The 27,921-nt window shown below is 44.4% G+C and overlaps 11 protein-coding genes across 13 annotated transcripts; 10 read left to right on the forward strand and 1 right to left on the reverse strand.

The window, feature by feature from the left end:
• The first annotated feature begins 1,159 nt into the window (after positions 1 to 1,159).
• LOC128303060 (carboxypeptidase B-like) lies at positions 1,160 to 2,293 on the forward strand. Its single transcript, XM_053039913.1, has 3 exons — positions 1,160 to 1,537; positions 1,614 to 1,882; positions 1,960 to 2,293. Exons 1-3 carry the CDS (start codon positions 1,160 to 1,162, stop codon positions 2,291 to 2,293), a joined length of 981 nt encoding a protein of 326 aa, XP_052895873.1.
• Positions 2,294 to 2,329: 36 nt separating this feature from the next.
• LOC128304642 (nuclear valosin-containing protein-like) lies at positions 2,330 to 26,627 on the reverse strand. 3 transcript variants are annotated; one of them, XM_053041851.1, is made up of 7 exons: positions 26,558 to 26,627; positions 5,610 to 6,039; positions 4,998 to 5,515; positions 4,399 to 4,901; positions 3,390 to 4,329; positions 2,716 to 3,312; positions 2,330 to 2,639 (listed from the first exon to the last, which is right to left on the reverse strand). In XM_053041851.1, exons 2-7 carry the CDS (start codon positions 5,992 to 5,994, stop codon positions 2,583 to 2,585), a joined length of 3,000 nt encoding a protein of 999 aa, XP_052897811.1. In that variant the 5' UTR covers positions 5,995 to 6,039; positions 26,558 to 26,627; the 3' UTR covers positions 2,330 to 2,582. The 3 variants fall into 3 exon arrangements, with proteins under 3 accessions (XP_052897811.1, XP_052897810.1, XP_052897809.1); XM_053041850.1 differs by lacking the exon at positions 26,558 to 26,627 and adding an exon at positions 6,210 to 6,332 and having other exon boundaries at positions 5,631 to 6,039; XM_053041849.1 differs by lacking the exon at positions 26,558 to 26,627 and adding an exon at positions 6,210 to 6,332.
• On the forward strand, positions 6,744 to 7,423 carry LOC128304652 (uncharacterized). The gene is made up of 2 exons (XM_053041861.1): positions 6,744 to 6,965; positions 7,047 to 7,423. The coding sequence occupies exons 1-2, from the start codon at positions 6,857 to 6,859 to the stop codon at positions 7,175 to 7,177; spliced, it is 240 nt and encodes a 79-aa protein (XP_052897821.1). The 5' UTR covers positions 6,744 to 6,856; the 3' UTR covers positions 7,178 to 7,423.
• On the forward strand, positions 8,517 to 11,020 carry LOC128304644 (uncharacterized). Its single transcript, XM_053041852.1, has 2 exons — positions 8,517 to 8,758; positions 8,860 to 11,020. Exons 1-2 carry the CDS (start codon positions 8,630 to 8,632, stop codon positions 9,970 to 9,972), a joined length of 1,242 nt encoding a protein of 413 aa, XP_052897812.1. The 5' UTR covers positions 8,517 to 8,629; the 3' UTR covers positions 9,973 to 11,020.
• LOC128304648 (uncharacterized) lies at positions 11,992 to 12,821 on the forward strand. The gene is made up of 3 exons (XM_053041857.1): positions 11,992 to 12,124; positions 12,193 to 12,390; positions 12,453 to 12,821. Exons 1-3 carry the CDS (start codon positions 12,013 to 12,015, stop codon positions 12,773 to 12,775), a joined length of 633 nt encoding a protein of 210 aa, XP_052897817.1. The 5' UTR covers positions 11,992 to 12,012; the 3' UTR covers positions 12,776 to 12,821.
• On the forward strand, positions 13,145 to 14,267 carry LOC128304649 (uncharacterized). The gene is made up of 3 exons (XM_053041858.1): positions 13,145 to 13,350; positions 13,415 to 13,612; positions 13,693 to 14,267. Exons 1-3 carry the CDS (start codon positions 13,269 to 13,271, stop codon positions 14,034 to 14,036), a joined length of 624 nt encoding a protein of 207 aa, XP_052897818.1. The 5' UTR covers positions 13,145 to 13,268; the 3' UTR covers positions 14,037 to 14,267.
• On the forward strand, positions 14,691 to 15,514 carry LOC128304651 (uncharacterized). Its single transcript, XM_053041860.1, has 3 exons — positions 14,691 to 14,830; positions 14,897 to 15,094; positions 15,157 to 15,514. Exons 1-3 carry the CDS (start codon positions 14,749 to 14,751, stop codon positions 15,462 to 15,464), a joined length of 588 nt encoding a protein of 195 aa, XP_052897820.1. The 5' UTR covers positions 14,691 to 14,748; the 3' UTR covers positions 15,465 to 15,514.
• On the forward strand, positions 17,334 to 18,186 carry LOC128304650 (uncharacterized). The gene is made up of 3 exons (XM_053041859.1): positions 17,334 to 17,449; positions 17,516 to 17,713; positions 17,794 to 18,186. The coding sequence occupies exons 1-3, from the start codon at positions 17,368 to 17,370 to the stop codon at positions 18,120 to 18,122; spliced, it is 609 nt and encodes a 202-aa protein (XP_052897819.1). The 5' UTR covers positions 17,334 to 17,367; the 3' UTR covers positions 18,123 to 18,186.
• Positions 18,644 to 19,494, forward strand: LOC128304647 (uncharacterized). The gene is made up of 2 exons (XM_053041856.1): positions 18,644 to 18,734; positions 18,892 to 19,494. Exons 1-2 carry the CDS (start codon positions 18,647 to 18,649, stop codon positions 19,437 to 19,439), a joined length of 636 nt encoding a protein of 211 aa, XP_052897816.1. The 5' UTR covers positions 18,644 to 18,646; the 3' UTR covers positions 19,440 to 19,494.
• On the forward strand, positions 19,941 to 21,079 carry LOC128304645 (CLIP domain-containing serine protease B15-like). The gene is made up of 2 exons (XM_053041853.1): positions 19,941 to 20,188; positions 20,269 to 21,079. Exons 1-2 carry the CDS (start codon positions 19,948 to 19,950, stop codon positions 21,066 to 21,068), a joined length of 1,041 nt encoding a protein of 346 aa, XP_052897813.1. The 5' UTR covers positions 19,941 to 19,947; the 3' UTR covers positions 21,069 to 21,079.
• Positions 21,093 to 22,477, forward strand: LOC128304646 (uncharacterized). The gene is made up of 3 exons (XM_053041854.1): positions 21,093 to 21,391; positions 21,458 to 21,655; positions 21,725 to 22,477. Exons 1-3 carry the CDS (start codon positions 21,301 to 21,303, stop codon positions 22,072 to 22,074), a joined length of 639 nt encoding a protein of 212 aa, XP_052897814.1. The 5' UTR covers positions 21,093 to 21,300; the 3' UTR covers positions 22,075 to 22,477.
• Positions 26,628 to 27,921: the final 1,294 nt, after the last annotated feature.

A 27,921-nucleotide genomic window follows, 5' to 3' on the forward strand; every position in this document is an offset into this window, starting at 1 on the left:
AAAGAAACGGACGAAACGTGGTTGTTAAATCAATGTCAACCCACATTTATATGCCACCCTCGGGGTGGGAAGGCTAATCTTAATCACTGACAACTTCGTTCACTGAAAAACTTTCCCAAAGTGGAGCATTATTGTACAAAAAAAAACTTCTGCTATTTGCCTGTTTACTGCCCGAGTTAATCGATGCAATCGATTGAGTGAGCTGCCACGAGTCTTTGATTACTTCCCCAATTGCAAATGTGGCCGACTCGTCAATGAACCAGCGTTGCTTTCACTGCGATTCTTTCTTATTTGCTGCAATAGTAGTAGTACCTCCAGCAAAACGCACCAAAAGTCCTGGACTAGACCGATGCGAGTTACCGTACCGCAATGCTGTGAAGCACCAAACGGGGTGAACGGGGTTAGAAGAAAGCGAGACACATTACATCGATCGAACCAGCCGCCTACCAGAGGTGGTGGAATGTCGTGTTTCCCGACGGAACGAGCTACTTCATGCCTGGTTTCCCCATCCTGTTCCTTTTCGTATTCATTTCCATTTTCATTGATAACTAAACGCTCCGCACCAGCCACTAACGACCATAGTGTAGGCCATAGGAACTGAGCCTGAATGGAAGGGTTCACCTCGTTTCGTGCTATTTACTTACTTTATCTGTTTGACAATGCTCGCAACACTGCTGCCGCCTAGCAGTGTGTAGTGTGGCGCGTGCTACTTTTTGTTTGTGGGTCTCACGCCGTGCTCGGATACTACATCTGCATGCAACCCCTTCGTCGGTGTTTTTTGGGGGAAGATGTAGGCGTAGTAAATGTGGAGAAAACGAGAACGGGGTGTTTCGTTCGTCGTACTCAAATTTGGAAACAGAGCGCCACATTCGTCGGACCTTCCGTAGCGTTAGTGGTTGTTTGTTTTCTGTGCGTTAAGGACGTTGGAGTTGCTTGCGCTGGACGCAGTATTGTGAAACAGTAAAATTGTGTGCAAGAAATGCAAGTAAATAGTTTAAGTAAATACGCAATTTCGTCCGTAAGTGTAATGATCATAGAACACCTCAACCCAACACTGTAAACCCTGCTATCAAGGAATACTATCCTGGGGTACAACACCGCCTACTAAGAAAACGTGTCTAGAAGAGGTCCTCTAAACAGATCTCGAATATGCTACAAGATGTCTGATTCCGATTCGACGAAGCTTTTTCAAACCTATCAAAGTCACCAGGACATTAAGCAGTACCTGGAAAATCTAGTGCAACGTTATTCTAGCAAAATCGAAATCTTTTCCCGTGCTGAATCGTACGAGGGACGGGAAATACTCACCGTGCGCATCTGTACGGACGTCCGGCAGAAGCGCCCATTGTCGAACCGTTGGTGCATACTGATAGATGCCGGAATACATGCCCGTGAATGGGTCACCGTATCGGTCGCTCTGTTCATCGTGCAGCAGCTGTTGGAAAAGGACGAAATAAGCGCCAAAAGTTTCCGGAGTTTCGAGTGGATTATTCTACCACTGTTAAACCCGGACGGTTACGAGTACAGCCGTCAGCACGTAAGTACGCGATTGCTGGTTATGATTTATACGAACCGTCGGATTCTACGTTCCACGCTTGGTAACACACTTTCAGAATAAAATGTGGCGCAAAACGCGCAGACCACTCGGACCAAGGAACCATCGGAGCTGTGTCGGTGTTGATTGCAATCGAAACTTTAACGTTGCCTGGACCATCGGTAGTACCAGGATCTGTTCGCTGCTGTACCGTGGCGAGCGGCCGTTTTCTGAACAGGAAACGAAGAACGTGCGTGATCTTTTCCGCAAGCTACGGCCCACTTGCAAGTTCTACCTATCGCTACACTCTTACGCTAAAGCTATTCTTTACCCGCGTGCCTACTCGAGGTTAGTTGCGGGGATGGGATGGGATGCGAATAAAGTCGGTGTTTAGTGTAACGAAATGAACGGTTGCATGTTCGCAGAACACTTCCACGTAACTGGCAGATGCAGCATACGATCGCGGAGGCAGGTGTAGAGGCGATGAAGAAAGCGACCGGTGTACGGTACCGCTGTGGCAGTGCCTCGACCGTACTGAATCGACCGGTTGGCGGTTCCAGCATCGACTATGCGCACGACATCGAGAAGGTACCGGTGGCAATCGTTATGGAGGTCGCGTCGAAAGGTTTCCATCCGCCGGAGGCAAACATTCAACGAATTTGCGAAGAAAGCTGGATCGGGATCGGCGCGATGGTGAACTGTCTCGCTGCCAGCTTCCGGTCCGTGATGAAGGGTAGCGGTACGTTGCATCTGCGCTGAGATGGTGTTCATCCAACGAGAGTCCAACAGATCGGCTAAAGTACGATTACTTGTTTTATTATAATTCATACGGTTATAATGTGTCAGAGCAGTGTACAATAATCCTCGACAATCGATTATTTAAATTGAAGTTTCAGTACAGGAGTTACGCGTGAAAAAAAAACCTATACCTGCAGAGCTGCAGATAAAAAGAAACTTTTTAGTACCAACCGGAAAAAAAATAATAATAAATTTGGCCTGTAAATTTATACGATCGCAACAAGATAACTTCATTTGGCCTCTCGTCTCTCTAAACCAGCACATTAACCCCATACTTGTGGCGTAATTTTTCGTAGTGTTTTTTGTCCTGAAAGAAAGAAAGAAACAATAGGAGTATCATCAAACAAATGTTCCCAGAGTATCGGTGTCAATACCAAACGTACCTCCGCGTTCACCGACGGTTTTGTGTTTCGTATCGCCTGAGTGAAATGTTCGAAACGAACCACCATATTGTTCAGCTCTTCGTCAATCTGTTGGTGGCCACTTTCACCGACACGCTCCTCATCACCGCTAGCCACTATCGAGTCCTTTAGCGTCTGTAGCGAAGCCTGCCGCACAAGTCCGGCCAAATCGGCACCGGTATATCCTTCGGTTAGCTCGGCCACCTTCTCAAACTCCACATCATCGGCCAACGGTGGTTGGGAGCGGTTCTTTGTTAACGCGCGCAATATATCTACCCGATCATCCTGTGCTGGCAGTCCCACGTACAAGATCTTATCCAAACGCCCCGGACGCAGCACGGCCGGATCAACAATATCGGGTCGGTTGGTGGCCGCCATCAAAAACACACCCTTACGCTCTTCAATGCCGTCCATCTCTGTTAGCAGCTGGTTAACGACGCGCGAACCCGCACTACTTTCGGCCGTATCCGATCGTTTTGGGCAGAGCGAGTCGAATTCATCAAAGAATATGACGCATGGTGCGGAATTTCGTGCACGCTGGAAACATTGCCGTACGGCACGTTCCGATTCACCGACGTACTGTAAAAGGAAAGAGAAAAGCAAATACAAATCTGTTATAAAAATTCATTACGTTGTCTAAAAGGCACACCACTTACCATGTTCAACAGTTCCGGTCCCTTGACTGATATGAAGTTTATTCCAGCCTCATTGGCGACCGCTTTGGCAAGTAAAGTTTTACCACATCCCGGAGGTCCGCAGAGCAACACACCGGAAGGAGCGTTCAGACCAAGCAGTTTCAAACGCTGCGGGAACTTGACCGGTGCCAGTATCGCTAGCTTGAGCTCCTCCCGAATATCACCCAGTGAACCGATATCGTTCCACGTTACGTCTGGTACGGTGATAAATCCTTCACGCTTCGCCGATGGTTGAACGGTTTTCAATGATTCCATAAAGTCGTCCCGCTCGATACATAGTCCCTCCAGATCCGCCGCTGGCAGAGCATTCTGTTGATTGAGCAGTAATTGCAGCATCTGCTCGAGTGTGAGTTCTTGCTGTCTGTCGACTTTTGGCTGAATAACACTGTCCGCTTCCATAGTCGATTCTACCACTGCTGGTTGCACGGTGGGTTCCTCGACTGATGCGCTTTGATTATCACTCGTTTTCTCTTCCATTTGATGGTCTTCCTGTTCAACGGTCTCCACATTTTCACCTTCTTTAACAGTGGCTTCAGTAGAAACTGTAGGTATTTGTTCCGCATCCATCTTTTCAGCATTCGTCTCACTGGTAGATTCCTTCTCTTGAGTCACCTCGGGCTGTTGAACAACCGCTGTCGGTTCAGTAATTTGTGTCGAATCAGCAGCCGCAACACCCTGCTCGGTTTCGGTCTTTGAATCCTCACTGGTACTTTCGATGGCCTTAGGAACATCCATCTTGTCCGTTTCTTCGGATGGTTTGATTTCCGCTTCTTTTGGATCATCTTTTTCATCGTCCAAATTTACCACCTCATCCGGTTCATCGTCTATGGCCACAACGTCCTCATCCGTGCTTTCTGCTGTTACATTCTCCAACATTTTCCATTCCTGCTTGGTAAAAAGCCTACAAGGGAAACAAGAAAACAAATATTATTAACCTTCTCTTTACGTTTAAAATTCTTATCAATCATACCGCTTGATGGCATTATTAGCAGCGCGTGTAGCAAGCGCTAACAAGTCTGCACCAACGTAACCAGGCGTTAACTTTGCCAACTCGCCGTAATCAATCGTATCGCCGATCTTTAGCTTCCGGCAGATGATACGCAAAATTTGTGTTCGTGCCGTCCGGTCCGGAATGCCGAGTGAAATCTCTTGATCGAAACGTCCAATACGTCGTAGTGCCGGATCGAGCGCGTCGGCTCGATTGGTGGCACCGATCACGATTACACCTTCGCCGCCATCTTGCGCTCCGAGTGCGTCCATGCTGCTTAGTAGCTGTGCAACAATGCGCCGTTCCATGTCCTTCTGTGCGTTGATGCGGTTCGAAGAGATGGCATCGATTTCATCGATGAACAGTACGCACGGTGCCAGTGAGGCGGCCTGCTCAAATACATCTCTGATTCGTTCTTCCGATTCACCGGACACACCGGCAACGAGCTCTGTGGCTGGTATTTCGATTAGGCAGATGTTCAGTTGCTAGAAGGTTGTAATGATAAAAAGATTGTAAAACAGACAAATAAGCCAAGTTTAGCATCATATACCAACAGGGAGGAAACCGTCTCATTCACTTACCCCGGCAATAGCTCTAGCCAGAAGCGTTTTCCCAGAACCCGGTGGACCATGCAGAAGGAACCCTCGCGGTGGTGGTAATCCAATATGTCGATATATTTCCGGATGCTTAACGTGCAGCAGAAGTTCGCAGAGATGCTTCAGTACCTTGTCCATTCCACCGACATCTTGAAAGGTGATGTCGCTCATGCGGGATACGATTTCTTTGCGGAACTTTTTCATACGTTGACCGGACGCTGCTGTAGTTGGTGTACCGGTAGTTTGATTAGTTTGATCTGCTTTGTTTGGCTGCTTGCTCACGTTATTCGGCTTCGTCACCCGATTCATCTGTCCGTTAGTGCAGTTTTGCATCGGTCCGCGCGCATTGGCTATTTCCAATCGGCGACGCTTCAATTCGGGTTGACTTTTTTCGGACGCATTTACACCGCTTTCCACGCTACCGTTGCTGGAATCATCTTCGCGGGCTTTGTTGACTCGAGTAAGCTTTGTCACCGTTACGTGCTTATTTCGCGCTACGAATTCTACAAAGCAAAAATGGACAAGAAAAAAAAGTATGAAAAGGATAATTACACATCGAAATTTCTGTGAAGAAATTATTTGCTAATTGTGATGTACTTTGAACGTAGTTAGATTCACCTCCTGCAACAGCTTCGGCAGCATTTGTTGCGCCTCTGGTTTCTTCATCGCTGCTGATGATGTCAATGGCAACTCCATCCGCTCCAGTTCCGGACTGATCCGGTGGAACTGCCTGCGAGGGTGCGGCACGGTTCCGATTGTTCATGTACATATTGGTGAGTGTATTGCTCATTTGGTTTCGCTGCGTTCCCTCATCCATCAGTTCTACATCTGAGCCGGCATCATCCTCTGCTTCCGAGGTCGCATTACTATCCAGCCCGTAGCTGTGCAACACGGTACGGTACGCTTCTTCCACTAGCAATCGGAATGGATTCGATTTACGTCGATGGTATTCGCGGTAACGTTGCTGCAGCTCCCGGGCCATCACTCCCGTGTCCACGTACGTTTGGTGCACATTTTCCTCGAGATACTGTAGGTAATGTAAAAGGCGCAGTAAAAAATCAATAATCACCTATCGCAGCATGAAACACATTACCCATACGGAGAATTTCACCGTCGGCTTCTCTGCGCATACCGCAGCATAACCTCCAGTCAGCAAACAAAGCTAACCAGAATGCAGTTTTGCATTTGGCAATTTACCTGTTTTACTCGCGGAATTATCATCGGATCGTACGGAAATGGTGAAGCTTTGCGATGCATTTTTGTACTGTATTTTAACACACCGGTACACTGTCTAATTATTCGCGCTTCTGCCGACGTTCCAACTTTCCCTCCACTAGAAACAGCGCAAAATTCTCTTTTTATTGCATTCAAACGACACCATGTTGGATTCGATTTTGACAGCCGCCCATAAGCTGTCAAATTTACATGGCTATTTCGAACTGACAGTTGAACTGCAATAAAAATCTGATATTGAATATAGAACAAACCGAAATTATTATTTTTAGCATTATTCGAGTTCCAAGACTTCCACTGAAAAGATTTTACAAAAAATCGTAAGTAGTACAAGCTTGAGTTAACATCCTACGAATTTAGAACCGTCGAAGGCACGGGTGAACTCTCCGTCATAAACACACCACCGATTGTTGCGATTATGTAGAACCTTACAACAGTCCGAATCTGCTGTCATATTAGCAGTGTGTTTATTTTTCTTCTTCACAAACATCCAACTTATCAATAGCACTGGTGCATCGATATCTCCAGAAGCATAGATCATATAGCATCGCTTCGGTATCCGGTAAGCGCATATATCGTACCCGCCGGCAAACACACAGCACTGCTACAGCATGATACAGCTGCTGGACCGTGTATTGAGCTTCATCAACTACTGGTGGTTTCGGTATTTGATGATAACGGAGCTGTACATGGTGGAAAGCTGGGAACGGGTCACGATACGTGAGTATGCTTGGACCGACTATCCCCTCCATTGAGGTCATCGTAATTAAACAATTCTTCTGCTGTTTCCCATCTATTCAGATGTGTTTCTCTTCGTAATATTCCTCGTCCAGTGGTATTTCAACTGCAAGGTGGTGCTTCCCTTTACCGGGAACCTTTTAGGCATTCAACCGGTGGATCAGCAGAACGTCTCGCCGTTACCACACTCTTGAACACTCCTCATGAGGTGTACCGAAAGTTGCACACGTCGAAAGCCCATCCCAACTCGCCGGTATGTGAATGGAGTTTTACTATGAAGTATTTTACGGACAAACACCAGTTAAATCTCATCGACTTTATCCTACTGTACAAGGATCTGATGTTTTTGTATTGCTTTTGTTGCGCTTAAGTGAAAATTCTAATTGTGTTTTTACACTAGTGTTTATGAATGTATCTGTGCAAGGAAATATAAAAGAATGATACAAATCGATCGTAAGTTATTGTATCTAACATCAGGAACCGGCAAGTAGACGTGCATAACAGCTAATCGATAACCATTGAACTGCTAGCAGCCGTATCGGAAACCATAAGTAATATCGGAGACGTGGGAATTTCGGTCACGGCTCATGGCATCCTGCTCTTTTCGGCAAGGGCGCGATTCTGGAAAAACTGATAACATGATAACGAGTTGGTTTACGTCACCGAAAATCGTTGCATCCCTGGACAGCGCCGTCGTCAATACTCGGGAATCACATTCTCTTATCGGGGATTGTTCAACAGTAACGAGTACTCGTAGGGGATTACTTAAATCATACGCTCGATAAGAAATACCGGTCAATAGGCTTGTCGTAGTAATCGAGTATTTTGATTGATGATTGTGTCTCTTAACCTGGTTCGTGGTACGAAAGAAAGTGAAGTTTGCCAGAGAAGGAATTGAAAAAAAAATTAATGAAAAAAACACACACGTTCCATCCATTGTAATGTATAGTCGATTACCTTGGAAATAAGGATGTGCGCGCTGAGTAAGAGTGAGTGAGTGAGTTGAAACCTTCGAGAGAGTGAATGAGTATAAATCTGCACGAACAGTTGACTCTTTTAACCACTCTTTTGCGTTTATATTCACTCTCACTCTCTGTACCGACTAGAAACTCACTCAGGAGTGAGTAAAACTGTTTTATCACTCCTTGTGGATTGAAATAATTCTGCAGGTGTGATTAAAACTCAAACGCGCAAAAATACTCAAACCCTAAATTGGAACGTTGTCGCGTGACGCATCACGTGTCTTTATGTGAGATATATTTTGAAACAATGAAAAATATTTATCACACGCAATTCAACGCCATTACCAGTGTTCAAAAGTAATTATTCTGATGTTCTTCGGTACTCAAAGAAATTAATATTTAAAAAAATGGAAAATTTTATCAGTCCAAGAGAATATGAATGCGCCATACTGTGATGAACTCTACACGTTTTAGCGGAACACTACAATAGTCGTCGTGCCAGTGTTGACAGTCAAGCTGTTTTGTTTTTAATTTGCGAAAATGGTATTCATACGTAAATAATAAACCCGACTGTTGTTTCATAGCAGCAGATATTAAAAAACTGTACTGTTAAATAAAAGAACCTTTGCTGGTGCGCACCGCTCGGGTAACTTCTGCCAACATTACGCAGATACCCGCTATACCATGGATTCGACGTCCGATGACTCTACTGCAGCAAGTAGTGCGTGTATAAGTTTTCTGGATCTTCCCGACTGTATGATAGAGCATGTGCTGGAGAATTTAACATACGACGAGATAGCGAAAAAGCGCATCGTAAGTTACACCGCACAAAGCCTTCGCCGGAGCCAACGCGACACCTCTCCCAAGGACAAATGTGTCACATCCATGACTGCTTTCCGTTATCTTCTTTGTAGGTTTGTCGAAAAATCGATCGCATTTGCCAATCGCTGCTCAACAGAGGCTTTATCAAGATGATTCGAAAACACAATATGAATCTGAAAGCGATCAAATCTCAGCTGCCACGGCGTGAATCGGAACGACGGAACCATCCGCTATCGAAGCATTCCGACATCCTGACGTGCATCGAAACACGCATCTCCATGCTGTCCATGACGTACTCGAAGTTTATCGAGAAGGAGCTGTGCTGTTTCATACCGGGCAAGGTGATCGACGAAGTGCTGAACATACTGGGGCTAATCGAGAACACGTCGCGGCCTCTTCGGGCGCATGAGGTGCTCCAGGAGCTGCGCGACATTTCCTCCATGGCGATCGAACACTTCGACGAAAACATTGCGCATCGGTTGAAGAAGATCATCGGCGTACAGCATCATCCCAAACTGGGTAGCCACCACAATTTACCGTTTCCAGCGGCTAGTTTCATACAGCACGAAGTTATGTTGCCATGCGATGTAAATGGGGAAAAGTTTATAATACCAACGCTAACGCCCATCTCCCAGCAAACCCAGAAGGTGCTCCCGACATCATCGTCATCCTCATCCGCTTCCTCTGGAACACTCGGTGGATTGTACTGCCAGAGCTCGTACAATGGAAGCTGCGAGAACAACACTACGATCGCGCGGATAAATAACAAGACGCGCAAAATGCGTTTCGACATTAATCGGATCGATCATACCTTGTCTTCGTTCAAGGCTGAAATGCGCAGCATGCGCCTGATGCTGGTGCGCCGCGGTGCCGAGATAAAGGAGCTGCGTCGTCGGTTGGAAGAATCCGAAACAAAAAATTTGGAACTGCTGGCTAACATAAATCAGCTCGGGTTTGGTGCACCATCGGTTGGGGCAGAACCGACGGGTGCATCGAGTACGGCCACATCGATCAAACAATGTAGCATTAAACCTCGCACGTGCTCCGGTATGCTGAAGCGGTTGTATACGGATACAGAATCTCAATCCTCCAGTTCCACTGTTGTGCCACCATCTTCGGAAGCAACCGAAACGGATATGGAAGGCCAGGAACAGGAAACGTTGGGTGGATCTTGTTCTGCCAAGAGAGTTAAGCTTAGCGATTAGGTAACTGTGTCACTCGATGTATCGAAATTTCCCTTGCGAACTTAAGTTACCGTATTCTCGCCGCAGATGGCAACTGCTGTTTCGGATCGATATCACCGGGAGCAAGGATTACGATTACGTTCATGAAATAAGTCAAGTAAACCGGAAATGGTAGACATGATCTAATAGGTCGTTACACCGAGAAGAAGAATACAACGGCGAGTTCGTGCAGAATATACAAGCAAAGTTCGAGAGAAACAGTAACGCCTGCTTGTTCCAAATTTTGTTCGTATGGTCAGCAATTACAGCGGTCCCTTTTTTCATCTCGCATTCTTACTAACTCATCTACTATCGCTTTTCCTACCATCCATCGTACGGTACGATGAAAAGATTCCACGAAATCCACTATTCCTTGAAAATATTGTGCGCAGTGTAGGCGGTGGGCATGTAGGGTGTGGCAACATGTATACTAACTCTAGCTGGTAAGGAACCGTTCCGATAGACCCACCCTTCGCAGCTCACCATGAATGTATTGGTTGAAATCATGCACCTCTACCTACATACCTCGTAGAGAAAGTTCGAATAGTACCGCCATTAGCTACGGTAGTACATTAGCGTTGGCATTGCGAATACAATACTGTGTAGGTTTAGTATTTAAATGCTGTCGTTTTACGTACGATTTGTTTTTCGTAGATAATAATAAAATCACGCATACTATATACAGTTAGTAGCCGAGATACGCGAATAATGCGTTCCAGAGAACTCCGAGTATTTCGAATTTCTTTAAAACATCATGTATTTCTCGTACTAAGGAAACGAATTCTTATTTCCACGCTACGAAGCACATTCAAAACGGATGTTTCTTCGATGATTTCGAGTAATACTGTAAATTTTTTATGATAACAAAATGTAACGAGTTTTTGAGAATCTTTAAAATTTGCATACTGGAAATTGAATTTCACGTACAACAATACACTAATTATCAAATTAATATGATCCGTTTAATTCGGGTAAATGCTGTACACGAATTTAAATCAATCGCTTTGCGTATCGTTTTGGTGTACATATAACGTCTCGTTCGATGCAGAAACACCGGGGCAGAATTTCGATGTATGTGCCGTTGCGGATGAAATAAAATGATACTTCTATTTTGCCTTTTGACCAGTACCATTTTGTTATTGCATCTAACACATCAGTCATAAAACGGCACGTATTTCCGACACAGCGAGTGTTCAAAGAATCTGCAATTGGAGCATTAGTTCGTGCTAGCAACCGCCAGAGGGCTTGCATAAAACGTGTTCATCGTAGCTCACTAGCGATGGAAAGGAATAGATAATATTAAAGTAACTATTCTCTGTATACTATGGCTTATCATCCCAAACCGCAATTAAATATGTTTGAATAATATTGTACCGACCGACTTAACTTCACATGCCATTAGAAAATGCCTTAGCATTTCTCAAAATGTTGATAAAGCTCTAGGTGACGGTTTTTCATATTTCCATAGTTCTTGATCAAAAGGAAACGGAATCAACGATTGGACGACTAAAACAAAGAATATTACCTCATGGTGTGATTAACAAGGGTCTGGTAATGCTGTATCGTCCTCTCATGATGGTACTGAGAGTTTCTCAGAAAGGACGAGTGGATGTATTTCTTGACGGATATAGATATCCTCTCCTTACATTCTTCGACCCCACACAAACTCCCACTAACTTCATGATATTCACGAAGAAATGATTGAACAAGATTTGCCAGGCCATATTGCCAATACACATTCGTTTGAAGACATTTCCTTCTGCAAGCAATGAAAGAACAGCTTATCCCGGGGGAATTCGGCCAATGCAATATTTGTAAAATAGCTAAAACAAATATCGATATCATGTTACCTTTTAGATACGTCCTGCTCTGTGATATCTAAACACAAATACAACTTATGATATCGACATGTTATCAGCTCAGATAAAGTAACACTTGTGCAGTAAATAAGTACCAAGTAGTTTCTATTCAGAAAACTCTCTTTAAAACTTGTTTGGATGATGCACGCTCCAGTTGTTTCCGATGCATCCTAAGCTGCACACTGGACTCAAAATGAAGTCTTTGCCAGTTGTGGTAATTGCTGCGATCCTTGCTGTTTCCATTGTGGATGCGTTCATTGAGAATTCGTTTGAACGTAAGTGATGAAGGATTTGGTGCATTCAATCCACATGTGAACGGTAATCAACTTTTCATTTTCTCTAGAAATTATGGGGTGTAAGCAGTACAACAGTGGAGCAAAGTATCATGGTGCAGTCAAATACTTTTCCACGGCAAGCATGCGGCACGTCGGTAGTACAGGCCGCTCCAAGTTCTTCAAGTTCGCAATATTTGGCCCTAGCGATGGACTCGTTCGTTATGGTAAAACGGTATATCCTTACGATAGCGATGGCATTGAGATTGGTAAGAGCAAACATATTGCTTCAGTGTATACCGTTTATCTTCAAAAATATATCTGTACCTAGTGCTAGGTGGATGGAAAAACACTAAGAGTGCTGGACGACGACAGCGCCGAACGGCAACGCACCAAAACGTTAACACACTGCTCGCCGAGGCTCCAACGCCATATCTGATGTCCCAGTACGGTCCAATAATGTTTGTGCTGGAGGTGTTCGACGATGGTCAAGTGAAAGTACGTAGGTATGGTCAATCAACACCTTTCCTATCGTTTAACGACACGAACCGTACACCTGTTGACTACATGGCGTTTGCCAAGGGTGATCAAGATTTGATTTTCTTTTACGATTGCCCGTTGGGGAATCCCAACCGAGTGGATGCCCTAAAATAATGTCAAACGACAACAATAAAAAATTCGCACTTTGCTACAACAGTGACTCAAGCTGTTTAGATAATAATAAAACAACTGATAACAATCAACATGATCTGATCGTTTACAAGCACTCACTATCAAACTTGTTTTAAGAAACGTGATCTTCAGTAATACATTCGCGAGTTGTATGTTTTGCATGTATAAAGTAACCTTATCAAAGCTTAATTACTATCCAAACAACTGACCTATCTGAATTGATTTAACAGAGCAAAGATATCTGTTGGAGGGGTCCGAAGATAGTAGTTGTACCTTGCTTCTTTGTTTTAATTCCCTTAAATCACCGCAACGAAAGCAGTTCCGAGTCGCTCACAAAACACACTGTATGAATTGCTTATCAGTGGAAAATAATTAGCCTAGCGTGGAATTCAAATCTTTCTATTTATACTATGGCACAAGCCGCTCTTGATAACAGTTTGTAAACTTACACCGAAGATCACACATCAGAATCGCCATGAAACTGTGGTCAGTTGTAGCGATTGTTGTGCTGGTTAAAGTGTTTGATGTTGCGGCATTGCACAGGAATCCATTCGATGGTAAGCATCGAAATTTGAAAGAAAAGTCAAGTTCAACACTGAAAACAAACCTTGTTTCCTCAAGTGATTAGAGGCTGTAAGCAGTACGACAAAGTGGGCTCCTACGACGCAGCTCTTACATACTTCCCGACCACAAATCTTCTCCATGTTGGCCATACAGAAAATTCCGAATACTTTAAAATCGGTATCCTGGGTCCGAACGATGGACACATTCGATACGGGGACTCCTTGTTTCCGTACGATAAGTACGTGATAGAGATTGGTAAGATGATGTTGGACGTGTGGAAAGTTACGCATGGTCAGACTGTTAATAAATTTTGGATTGCTTTGCTTATTTGACAGTTTTGGGAGGATGGGGAAATACAAAAAGTGTTGCTCGACACCAGTATCGTAAAGCCTCGAATGAAAACAGCAATAACCAGCTGGTCGAGGCCCAAACGCCGAACTTATTATCACTGTTCCAGCCCACTATGTTCGTGCTGGAAGTTTTCCACAACGGCACGGTACAAGTTAGCATTGACGGACAAGATCATCCTTTCCTGTCGTTCAACGATAGTAAACGCACTCCCGCCAATTATATGGCTTTCACCAAGTGGGACAAGGATATGGTTTATTTCTACGATTGTCCTCTCGAGGATGCGAACGTTTTGTACAATTCCTTGCTTCTAAACTGCACTGTGGTTTAGTAACCATCCAGTATAAAGTAACATCATTATTAAAGGACGTTCCAACCGAAAAATCAATGTTTTGCAGTCACTATTCAAGAGTAGCGTAGTAGTGTATTTGGTAGCGGCGTAGAGATGACTACTCCGCAGTAGAGATTGACTACATTTGTTGAGGGATCAGTTAGTTCATAGCACCAAATGCAAATGAATAAAACAAGTATATAATACCTTCAAAATTCCAATAAAAAAGTGAAGCTCATCAAACGAAAAAATATCTGATTATGTTGATTATTATTATTAAGCGTTTTAGCAATATACAATAGTTTAGCAAATTTACAATAGTACACATCAACTTTGTCCAAAACTGACGATACCATCTTAGCCGCGATCAAGAGGAAGATGATTTGTACGTGTGGATCGAAGTCTTCCACATGGACAGAGGAGACTAAGACCGCGAAGCGCCTGATAATTAAGTAACTACACAATATTCCTATTATCTAACCTATTTGACATTATGTAGCAGTAATATTGCTTGCCTGTGATATCAAAACACAGATACATCTTATGGTATTGATATGTTATCTAGTCAACAACACGAAGATAAAGCAACATGTTTGCAGTAGAAAAAAAGAACCACGAATGGTTCATTCATAAAACTCCCTATAAAACACATCCCAGGTGGTGAACGTTTCAGTTGTCTCCGCTGCATCCTAAGCTGCACACTGGACCCAAAATGAAATCTTTTCAACTTGTTGTAAGTGCGGTGATCCTTGCTGTTTCCATTGTGGATGCGTTGAATAGAAACTCGTTTGATCGTAAGTGATAAGAGGTTGGGTGAAGTCATGCTGAGTAAAATGTTCACCAATCTATCATTTCTCTAGAAATCAAAGGATGTAAGCAGTACAACAGTGTGGTAGATTACCATGGTGCGATTCCATACTTTTCCACGGCAAACATGCTGCACGTCGGTAACACAGGCCGCTCCAAGCGGTTCAAAATCGCAATTCTTGGCCCTAGCGATGGACATATTCGGTTCGGCAAAACGTTATTTCCTTACGACAGCGATGTGATAGAGATAGGTAAGCAGAAACAAGGGGCTATAGCTGGTACAGGACATTTCCAAAGACATATCTTACCCTAGTGCTCGGAGGATGGAAAAACACTAAGAGTGCTGGACGACGACAGCGCCGAACAGGATCAAATCGGAACACCAACACCCAGCTCGGCGAAGCTCAAACCCCAAACCTGATGTCCCAGTACCGGCCTGTAATGTTTGTGCTTGAGGTGTTCAACGATGGTCGGGTGGAAGTGCGTCTCGATGGACAACCAACACCCTTCTTGACGTTCAACGACAGTTATCATATTTCTGTTGACTACATGGCATTTACCAAGTGGGAAAAAGATTTGATTTTCTTTTATGACTGTCCTCTGAATAATGAAAGCAAATGAATGCGTTCTGATGATTCCTACGAATACAAAAAAATCCCCCTATGTCACAATATTGACTCTGATTGCAGAAGCAGCAGTAATATAACTGATACATTCATTCGTAGTGATAACTTTGGAGATGGATTTCAAGGACCCTCTCCCTTGTTTAAAGTGAAGAAGAACTACTCTACTGATATCGTAACTGCAACGTTCATTATCTAACATTTTTATCGAGGAACGTAATAGCGACTAATACATTTGTGAACTATGCGTTTTTGTGGTAACCTTATCACAGTGAAGTTGCTATCTCATACTGGCCAATCTAGCTTGCGTCAGTAGAACAAAGATATCGGTTGGATGGGTCAGGAAATATCATATGCATTAAAAAATGTACAAATTTTGAATGACGATGAAACAAAAAATTATATATTCAAAATTATGAAATGCAATAAAGTTTGTTTAAACCCTATGTCTAATAAGAATTCAGGAAAAATGCTACGAAGTTCTATCGGGTGTTCACTTACAGCAACCAACCAGAACTTTAGCTAATGCCATCCAAAACAAAAATGCTAGCATTTTAATGTTTTTTGTGACATTGTTTATTAACACTAGATTAGATTTGCCAGGCCGCGGTGGGCTGGTCACATCATGAGAATGACATCGTACTACCCAGACCGTAAAGTCCTACAGCAGACCAATACCGCGAAGCGCTTGTAATGCCGGATAAGTAAGTAAATAAGATTATCAACATTGTCAATGTCGGTTTGAAGTTCCTCGCGACAAAATATGGACAAAATCTCCTGCAAATCCGAGGTAACAACCTGGATTGTCACCGATTTTGTCATTCCGTTCACTGTAACATTGGCCACAACATCGCCATCTAGCTGAAGGCGTGTACCGGTTGTGGTCTTCTCTTGCACTTTTGCGGACGTTAGTGACGGCATGCCCAGCTGCTTTCACGCTCTCCGTCCGACTATCGTGATGTCCAATCACGTGTCGAGTTGCAATCTTACTGTATTATTTCCTGTTCGCATGTTTACATATTTGCGCTTCTTGTGTGCTACGAACGTTTACTATCACAACTCGTGCCGCTGCCGAAGTGCGCTTGCGAAATCAGATGAACTTTTTCTTTCGGCCCCAAGAGCTGCAATGACCCACGCGATGACCACATCTTCCACCATCCGTCATCCCACAACTGTGAGAACCGTACGCGTAATCTTTTGCCAGCCCGGTCTCGGTGGCTTCGATGCCGATGAACTATGGTGAGGATGACGCTGGTTATGATTAGTTCACTGGTTTCTCTGAGCGTTGGGTTATTCTCGCCCTGCACTGCAAGAACTTTCTCGTCCTTCCTGGTGGTGAACATTGCACTTGTAACCTTCAAGTCGATTAACGTTAGACCTACTGCAAATAGCTGTTCCGGCATGAGATCCGATCGATCCTTGCTGGCCTTGTTCGAACATTATCACCAGTTCTTCTCTCAAACAAACTACAGTTGATAAAATCGTTAGCGGTGATAAAGCTAGAGCGAAATAGATTGTTTGTGAAGAAGAACTGAACGAACGGTTCGCGTAATTGCTTAACCTCTGGCAGTTGGAAAAAAATAGTAAGAAATGGAAGAAGGAAAGGAACATTACAGGAAAAGCAAATTACATTTGCAATCATTCGCCCCCCCCGCTGAAGCGTCGTTCGCTTCTCCTTCCCCGATCCGAAGTCAGGACACTTGGTACACGTCCGTACACTGATCCTTTCGGTGGCTTGTACTTACACATCGAACGCTGACCGTTGCTTGTCAGCGATCAGTTACAGTGTCAGATCCACCGAGGCAAAATAAGATGGTCCATTTCACTATTTATACCATGGCACAGGCCGCTCTTGAGAATAGTTTGTAAAGCTGTACCGTAGATCACTCATCAGAATCGCCATGAAACTGTGGTCAGTTGTAGCGATTGTTGTGCTGGTTAAAGTGTTTGATGTTGCGGCATTGCACAGGAATCCATTCGATGGTAAGCATCGTAATTCGAAAGAGTAGTAATATTATACATTGAAAAAAAAAAATATTTTTATTCAAGTGATTAGAGGCTGTAAGCAGTACGACAAAGTGGAAGCCTACGATGGAATTCTTAAATACTTCCCGACGTCAAACCTACTCAATGTTGGTCATACGAAACATTCCAAGTACTTTAAAATCGCAATCTTAGGTCAGAACGATGGAATCATTCGGTATGGGGACTCCTTGTTTCCGTACGATAAATATGTGATTGAGATTGGTAAGATGATGTTGGACGTGTGGAAAGTTACGCATGGTCAGTCTGTTCATTAATTTTGGATTGCTTTGCTTATTTGACAGTATTGGGAGGATGGGGAAATACAAAAAGTGCTGGCAGACACCAGTATAGTGAAGTTCCGAATCATAACCTGCTGATCGAGATAAAAACACCACAACTGATGTCACAGTTCCAGCCCACCATGTTCGTGGTAGAAGTATTCCACAACGGCACGGTACAAGTTAGCATTGACGGACAGGATCATCCTTTCCTATCGTTTAACGATAGTAAACGCACTCCTGCCAATTATATGGCTTTCACCAAGTGGAACAACGACGTAATATATTTCTATGATTGTCCTTTGGAAAAAGTGAGCGCTGAACTGCTGCCCCTAGTGAGAAATAATAACTAGCAAATCACAGGATTGGTTCCAGCCGTATAGTTGGTGGTTCGTGCTCGTACACGCAATGTAAGGACTAATGCAATGTTAAATAAAGATTGCTGCATTTGAATGCAAGATACAACAAATTACAGTTTAGTGAAAGAAGACTAGTTTTTAATGGATAAAATTGTTAAAATGCGGGAGTACGATCGAATAGTATATCGGGTTTCGAATAGTATCGGCTTAACGCAATACATAATTTTTTTTCGATCGATCTTGATTTAGACTGGCCATTCCCATTGTCCTGCTTACATTAGAATTTAATAAACAGGCATGTAACAGCTCTGCATACAATGCTGAACAAAAAGAAGAAACTACATTGTATTAATTTACGATGATTGCAATACTTATCCTAAAGAATTTGGCAAAGGTATAAGGTGTTTAATTTTCTTAACTGTATTAGTGTCGAACGGTTTTGGATAAGAAGCAGGTTTGCACAAAACCACGGAATCTCGGTTCAAGTCCAAAACACTTGAAATAGTTCTCAACCAGCAATGATCGCGTTCACGTTGTTAGTTCTGACGTTGGGCCTGTCGGTGGATCCCAGTAAAGGAAATGTGTTGCATAGTAATTCCTTTGACGGTAAGTAAAAACTCGAAACTATCAGTTAACGTCCTTGTGGCTATCGAATAAGGAACTACACGCATCGTACGCTGCGGGAAGTTAAACAGTGTTCAACTACTTCTACTTTTATGCTTTTTACGTTCCCAAATTTGTCTATTAAATTTTGGTACTGTAGCAGTCAAAGGATGCCTGCAGTTTGACGATGTGCCCGGATATAACGACACGCCGGTATACTTTGCCACAAACACCTTCCGAAATTTGGGCCGTACAAGTAACTCTCGCTACTTCCGAATCGGCATAGTCGGTGCAAACGATGGTCACATTCGCTTCGGACGATCGGCGTTCCCTTTCGATGAAAACGTCGTAGAGCTGGTGCTCAGTGGCTGGGGTAATACTCAATCGGTGGCCCGAAGACAGTTACGCCGTCGGAATCAATCGTTCAACAATGTGCTGCTGAAGGAAGCATCAACACCGAGACTGCTGCACCGATCGAGACCGTTGGTGTTCCGGATGGAAGTGTTCGATAATGGACGTGTCCAGCTGACGAAGGATGGCGAACGACGACCGTTTTTCGAGTACAGCGATAGCCAGAATGCGATTCCACCAGATTATATGGCGTTCGTAAAGTGGGATGTCGATCTGATTTACTTCTACGACTGTCCGTTGAACGATGATAGTGCTGGCGGTGAAGAGTCGGTGCTTTTGCGATGCAGCCTTGCTTAAGGTTAAGGTTAAATGACACATACCCTATGGCTCGATCACTTGTTAAGTGATCGTAAATGGTGTATAAGAGAGAGAGAGAAATAAAAGGGTCTAATCAATTTTGTACTTTTTTCTATAGTTGTAAAATTATCTTATCACAACCAATTTCACAATGTTTACTCCAGGGGGATTATGCATTGCTTTGGGTTTCCCATTAACCGATCATCACAACGATCCTCATACCCATGTGTTGGTATACATGCCGGGGAATAACCGCCGACAAACAGGCCCGGTTGAGCTTGCGGGGTATTGTAACCACCGGTAAACCGGATTTTTCTACGATAGTGTTCGTTTACGACTCATCTGCTGTCGGAACGCACCGGCTTCGTCGTGTGAAACAGCTGATTAACCGCGACTGGACGCACTTGCGAACGCACACAATAAATCGGTACACGTTTGTCAGCGATCTTCAATACATCTCAGCACGCACCGCTAGTGCTTTAGTGTTAGTCGCGAGTTTGTTGTCATCATGGTCGGTCTTTGGTGTAGCGGATGCTTGGTATTACTGGCATCCGCCGTCTTGTTGTTACCATCTTCCGCTCAACGATGTGGCCAGGTGCAGGTGTTGAAACAGGGACTCATCTTTGGTGGCGCTGCATCCACGCCCGGCATGTGGCCATGGCACGTAGCTCTGTTTCATCGGGAATCCGTCACCAGAACGTCGTACAAATGTGGCGGCACGATCATAAACCGCGACACTATTCTTACGGGTATGACGCCATGACGGATGCGACTGGTTTTACATTCTGTTTGATGTTTTGATTCTTACGCTTGGTTCTATCGTTTCTAGCGTATCACTGTGTGGTGGAAAATCAACGACCGATCGCGGCGAGTCGTCTCGTAGCCCGAGCGGGAGTGTTTGATCTGGATGTTGGTGGCAACACGATGCAAGAAAATCGAGTGTTTGATATCATCTCACCGCAGGGAGCAAGTGCGCGTACGTTCGATGATGACATCGCTATTCTGAAGATGCAAACACAGTTCACGTACGATGACTACGTGCAGCCCATCTGCATACGTTCGGTACCGCAGGACATCGGACAGCTGGTGGGTTCTTTCGGGACGGTAGTTGGATGGGGCTGGACGGAGAACAATTCCACTTCAGCCGAGTTACGTCAGGCCAACATACCGGTGGCGAGTGCGGAGGATTGTTTGGCGAGCGATCGAAACCTCTTCAGCCAGGTACTGACGACGAAGGTGTACTGTGCTGGAAGTCGCAACGGAACCTCCAGCTGCAATGGCGATAGTGGTGGCGGCATGTTCTTCCGTATGAGTGGCTACTGGTTCCTGCGCGGGATAACTTCGTTTTCCTCCGTGAACGAAAACCAGAGCGGCATCTGCAACTCTTACGGATATGTTGGGTATACCGATGTGGCGAAGTATTTGGATTGGTTGCGTGATCAGGGCGTACGGTTTGAGGATGCGCTGCAGAGCGCACCGATAAGCAAACCTGTTCCGGGCGATGGTAGCGCGACGCTGCTACGGTTGTCGGTCGATCCCAAGACGAAGAAGTTTTTGCAGCAGCATAAGGGTAACGTGTTGCTGAGGGTGCAGTTGAATGGTAGAAGGGTGGAGAGTTTATTTCCTTAGGTGGGAATCGTACATTGGAAGGTGTGCGACCTTGTAGCTGTGTCGGGACAGAAGTGCCGAATGATTTCAATTCAAATCGGAACCGGTTTGTCGGGTTTGGTGTTTGTCTAGCGTTCATCCAGTTTTGAAAATGTTAGTTCTTATTATTGTCTTCGGTCGTCCAGAGCGATAGATCATTCTAGCCGAACACATCGTCAGTTCGCAGTCGTCCATAGAGTTGTAAAGAAGCATTATGAAATCTAGCTCAGGGTTTGTACTTATCTTCCTCCTAACTGGTACTACGGTTGTCTTCAGCAACATCCAACATCGTAACCCTTTCGAAGGTATGTATACAAGTGAGCCTTTTGTTGGTGTAATACTATTGCTCACAATTTTGCTAATGTTTCCAGCGGTACAGGGATGCCTACAGTATGACAACGTGCCCGGCTACAACGATACATTGGAATACTTTGCGACGGACAACTTTAGACATGTTGGCCGTACGCACACCTCAAAGTATATTCGTGTAGGGATGGTGGGACCCTCCGACGGTATCATACGTTTCGGAAAATTTCGTTATCCCTACGGAGAGAGTGTGTCGGAAATTTGTAAGTTGGTGTTATACACGCAGTGCAATCGCAGTTCGCAATAATTAACTCCTCCATTCTCCTCCGCAGGTCTTTCCGGCCTGTCCGAACAAAAGTCGGAAATAAATCGCCATACTCGTACCAGCAATAGTGAGTACATCAACACACTGCTAAAGACACAAATGACACCAGACGTGCTGTCCAAAACACGTCCCATGATGTTCCGTTTGGAAGTGTTCGATAATGGTAACGTACTGCTGACGAAGGATGGCGAGAAGCGACCATTCCTGGAGTTCAACGATAATCACAGCAGGTTGGATTTGGACTACATAGCGTTTACCAAGTGGAACTATGATCTTTTCTATTACTATGACTGTCCATTAAATACTGATTCCAATAGCATTGACGACACGGTACTGCTTAAGTGCAATTTGGCTTAAACTTGTGGCAAAACGTGTAGTAGTAAATTAAAATGATTAAAATACAAGGCGACACTCTGATAAGCAATTGAAAATCTTGTACAGGTGAAATATACAGTTTCCGACATCACAAAAATATTTACATTTATAACGCTTGTCGATTTTCACAACGCTTCAAATGTAGTTAAGTGGGGCATGTATAAACGGACATTTAACAGAGCCTAATAGTAGTAGTTAAAACAGCTCATATAATACTAAGACGAGGAAAATAATCCAACTTGATACAAAGTATGGAGATAAGATTAAGACTGGAATAAACAGAGATTCAGATTTTGCAAACGAACTATTCACTAAGGTCCAACACCTAAATACCATAATCAGCAGTAATGGCAGCAGTATTTGTACAATCGGAATAGAAAGAATCTTCCAAACAGACAATAAAACTTCTTTTCTGTTTTTAAATCAATTGGAAGAGAACGATACGCGACACGATTTTGGCCATGAATACCTTTTGGAGCATCAGAATCCACAAACGATTTGAAGCTTAATGGTCTGACCCTTGACCAGTAATGGCTCAGCTAAACGTTTGATGCGTAATACCTACATTAGCACAACACGTGTAATGTTAAAATCTCACAAACGCCGAAAGACATCGAAAGCAACCAACAGAACACGTAGCACCTATTCCTATACATCCTTGAACACAAACCCAGCCTGAGGTAATGTAATAAAACACCTTCTAGGCGCTGGGTGTTTCTTTTCAAGCACTCTTTTTAGCACGTGATTTCAACTGTAAAGTGCATCCAATTGACAAAATATCCAACGTACCGGTTCGTATTGTAGGAACGTTTAATTGTCTTTTAATATATTGTCTTTCTTTTGGCCTTCTTTTCACCGTGGCCGCGTTTACGCAGCAAGTTCGTAACACAGACGCAGTATGTCTTTAGCATTCTATGCTGCAAAACAACACAAAAAACCCCAGTGACAATTGAAACAAAAATCACAAACTTGTGGGGTTTCTTCGTTCGACCGTAAAGGGAATAACAAGCGTCTCTGACGTAAACCTTTTTTTTGCACGGGAGGGTATCTTCATACAGCCATGCTTGGGGGAGAATTAAGTTGACCGCATATCGTCCATCAATTGGTTCCATTGAAGGTTGAAAGAAAGAAAACTGCAGAAAAATAAAAACCCTTCGAGTGCGACTAAAACCATCCAAGGTGCTGGAATGGATACCGGTAGCACAACCTTTTGGGCAGTCGGAGTTCTTTCAGTCATTCGACCGATTCCGGTGTCAGCCCCTCTGGCGGATGTGTATGTCGCAGAGTGAGACGAAGCGAATGGATAATTTCGGAACGGCGACACACCTGAAAAACAAAAGCCAACGCATGGTGGCGGTTCTGTTTGTCGGGAAGCACGGCACATCGGGTTCTGGATGTGCAGGGAGGAAGGAATGGAGTTATGCTTCGGTGCTGTGTGCGCGCCTGCGGTCATTGCTGCCGGCGGTGATTTGTTCGGACGCCTTCTCAGTCGTTCGCTGGTACATTGCGATGACGGCACGAATTGTGTCCGCGTTCGGAGCTAACATTTTGCCAAACGGCCATACTGGTGATGTCAGCAAAGAATTGACCATCCTCTGCAGCTGAAACTGTTTCCAGGGAAATTTGTGAACGTGATTGTGAACGAACAGTACGGAAAACGTTTAAAACCTCATTAGAAGAGCGATCGTGATGGCCGGCTTTATGGATCACTTCTTGATCCTTCTGCACACCTGTCACCTCTATTGCAGCAGCGCAATCGAATGGATGACCGGGTACTGCCGGATGGCCGCCGAACAGATCGATGAAGTTTGGCAACAAGTACTCCAGTGGGTAAGTACACCTGCACCCCGCTGTATGTTCTATCGCGCCCAACCAGTTCCGCGAGGGTGTCGTTACGAAAGGTGGCCACCACCCGTTACATAGCCGCACGGATGCGATCCGTTTTTGACGGATCGATGCATGGAAATGGAAAGTTTTCACCGCCACCATTAGAAAGTGAATTTTCAAATCCAATTGCAAAATAAGCCAAGTTGATGGTACGAACCGCCACTGTCCGGCTAGGCAGCGGCCGACTGGCGCTTCCATTTTCCATACGTTGTGCGTGTCCAGCTGATGCATGTGTTTGTGGTCGTGCGTGTGAGTGGTTGGTGGAAAAAGTGGCGTTGATTATTAATATGCCGATAGTCCACAGCGTACCGGTCCCTCTCTTGAACAACAACCAAACGCTCGATGGGAGGGAAAATAATGAATTAATAAGGCAATTGATTAACACATTAATAAGCCGCGAGGGAACGATTTGAAAGGAGGATCTGATGGGTTTAAACTTTCTTCCCAACCTGCAGTACCGTGTGGACCGGCGCGATTAAGACGGAGCCATTGGAATGTGATCGATAAGCATTGAGATGTTGCTTTTATATAATAAGCTTTATGAAAGATGATCTTCTAGTTCCCAAACAACAGCAAGAATGGAACTAAAATATCGCATACATGGTTGGCGAACTCTTCCAGTTTTCTTGCAGTTCGTTGAAAGTGAACGTCGGCAAACATTTTCTTCTCTTTCGATTGTACGTTATGCATTTCCCGTTGCCCTACTTTTGAAGGGTGTTTTGGCAAATGGGCCCTTTTTTTCGTAAGCGCACAATAATTAATGATCGAATTCGCGATCAATGAGAGCTCATGGGGGATGAAAGAAAAAAGAGCTTTCCATTTTGAGCACCCATTCAATGGATGTTTGCTTGAGTAGCCATTTGTTTGCTGCATGTGATGCTACTTTAGTTTTGAAACCGCATTTATGCTCTACTATGGGGCATGTTAAGAGATTTTTCTTTTGCAAGTTTAGTGAAAGTATTATATTTTCCATCATGAGCGAAAAGCGTCCAACGGATTTTCGAAAGGGAAGCGCAATAGAACAGTGTAAGAATGTAAACAATCATTATTCCCCCGATCGGTGTACTAGATGGAGCAACGAACTTTATAATCAAACCCCGTCCGTGATTAGCATATTTTAGCAAAATGCTGGACTGTCTCACATAATTGCTGTCCTTCACCGTGACCGCCGTGGGGTCATATCGGGGGAAGTTTAGCACGACGGTTAAATGGTTTCCGGTGTGGGGTTTTGCTCGGTACTGGTGTGCCCCATGCTAGACAGATACATTTGGTTGTTGGAAGCAGAATACCATGGGGGAATAAAAACAGTATTTGTTAAAGATAAAAACAGATGTTACAATTTCAAAACAATATTTATATTAAAACCGTTAACGTGCTGAACACACACGGTTTATGAAACAAAGTAAGTGAAAAAAATCGTGGAAAATTGATGTGGAATCATCAACAATAAACAATGATATAACAAAAGAGAAAAATAATATATATATATATATATATATATATATTAATAATGTGTAATGGAAATGTGCTGGAAAACTCGGAAAACTTCGATGTTAAAATTTGATTGTTATTATTCAAAATCAATTCAAGATTCATATCAGCATAAATCACATGAAGCATGAATCATTGAGGAAATGGTTCCAAACAGACAGGTCCCCTTTAAACACGGGGGACACGTTTGGGATCATTTTTCACTCCCTGTCTATCATCTATGCCGCTTGTGGTCGATGTCGATTATTCTCCCAATTTGCCCACCCATCCGGTGTTCCCTGGTACCCCGACCAAGGCATAAAGCAACATTGTTTACGCGGACCGAATCAAACAGTAGCCACAGCCCAGACCAGCCGGTTTCGGCGCATCCGTCCGTGGATCAAAACAAAAAAAAAAAAGACTCCCCAAACAGGGAAAACCAACCCCGCAGTTCAAAAGCAAGCACTTTAATACGCTTTGCGTGGGGCAGTTTAGCTTTTTGGTTGCTGTTGCTGCATGTTCGGGCCACCGTTCGGCTGCTGTTTTGTGAAAAATCATCCGACCAGGTCCGGGGGCAGCAAACGAAAATGGGTGGCGCCGTCCGTTGCGCGTTCGGTGCCGATGCCGAGGCGCGCGCTCGCTCTCTACCGCATGGCCGCTGATTCAGTTAGCGATTTGATGTACGCCACTGATGACCACACGGTGGTACGGCTTCTTACGCGATGCGCGCGCGCGCTTACAGCACAAAAAAAAAGGTAACCGGCTCAAAAGGCTACGGTGATCGATCGTGCGATCTATGCACCAACGTGCGTGAATATAAAAACAAAGCATCCGATCGATGCGACCGATTGACGAAGAAATGGTGTGGGTGCTAGTGGAGTAGGTGCAGCCTCAGAACGGATTAATCAATTATCTTGCTGTGCACGCGTACGCATCAAACAGCCAAACCGTGACACCAATTTTGTTCGACGATCAAGTGCCGTGTTTCGCATGCTGTGCCATTGTTTTGTTTTGCAAATTGTCAATCGCAAGTGCGCGAGTGCTACAAAGAATTCCAGCTACATTTAAGCATAACTTCTAAATGTGGAGACGTATGTTTTCTTCCTACCTTTGGTGCAGTTCTTGCCTTACCAAGCCGAAAAGTAGTGGCCTCACGCTGGATGGCGTTTTCGAAGAAGGTGTGCGTGCGCTGGAGCGTGCAAGGCTTCTCTCTTTGCCGTGTGGGCACTGCTGTACAGATGTGCGGATCCTGTGGGCACAAAATCAATTAGTCGCTGGAAGGTGAATACCGTGACGTCGCGCGGTACCGCGAGGTGTCGGATGAGTTTTCACGGTTCGCGGAATCGGTGTATGTGTGTGTGTTTGTGCTTGGTTTACCTGTGGTTTGACTAGCTCGACGGTGATGTCATGGCAGTGTTCCGTGCACGACACGACATATTGGACGCACTTGCGGGATTTTACTAATCCAACGTATTAGTCTTCGGTGTGACAACGGCCGGCACGTCCGTAGCTAATCTTTCCTGTACAGCAGGAAGCGGGAGAGGGAGTAGATCTTTAGTTTCTTTCTATTTTCCATTCCCATGAGGGTTTTTTTTTTGCTCGTTTGTTAGTATCCATTTACCCGGCGAACAGTGCGCGACCGTGCGCGGTGCCTTACGTGCTCACTAATGAATTGACATCGTGCCGTGTAACTGGAATGTTCTTACCAATAGGAGAAGCTTCGATCAAGCTGGAACAGATTGAAGCGTTTGAAGACCGGATGTGCCGTGATCGGGAAATGGTAAGCGTGTGAACGATGTTTGTGTACAGTGGCTGCTCCGTGATTGACTATTGCGGCAAAAGAAAACAAAAACATAAAACCACACTCAACACACCACACACACAACGGAAAACGATTTCGCTGTACTTGCCTGACGTCGACGACAAACACCGACGACGGATGGGTGTTAAAATTAATCCATCAATCCGGTAATTATGATTGCCCGCAGTGAAAATATAGGTTATGATAAGTGTGCACTGTGCGTCCGATCCGGCGGTACGAAGCTGTCAAACAAATCGAAGCAAATGGCGATCGCACCACATTAGGCCATCTGGTAATTGAGCAAGCAGAGAGTGCAGAGAGAGAAAAAAAGCCGTGCTGTCCAGTGAGTGAGTGGCTGTCGGAAGGTACGCAGGTGTGCCGTACTGATGAACTGCTGTGGCTGTGCGTTTGTATATGGTTTTTATTAAAAAAAAAAGAAGTTTTCTGCTGGAAAAGCTAGTGAAAAAGCAGCAGCAACAAATGTGAATAGAAAATAGTGCGAAAAGTTTGGAAAGAAAAGCCTCACGGCTAGGTTTGCCAGTGTAATTAGTGTGTGCTTTGTGGCGTGGTAGCTTGGTGGCGTGGTGGCGTGGTAGCGTGGTGGAGTGGTGGAGTGATAGTGTGGTGGCTTTATTGGGCAAATTATCGGTGGAAGAGAAACGAAGCGAGTT

This window comes from Anopheles moucheti, chromosome 3, assembly GCF_943734755.1.
Source record: "Anopheles moucheti chromosome 3, idAnoMoucSN_F20_07, whole genome shotgun sequence".
NCBI classification, from domain to species: Eukaryota; Metazoa; Arthropoda; class Insecta; order Diptera; family Culicidae; genus Anopheles; species Anopheles moucheti.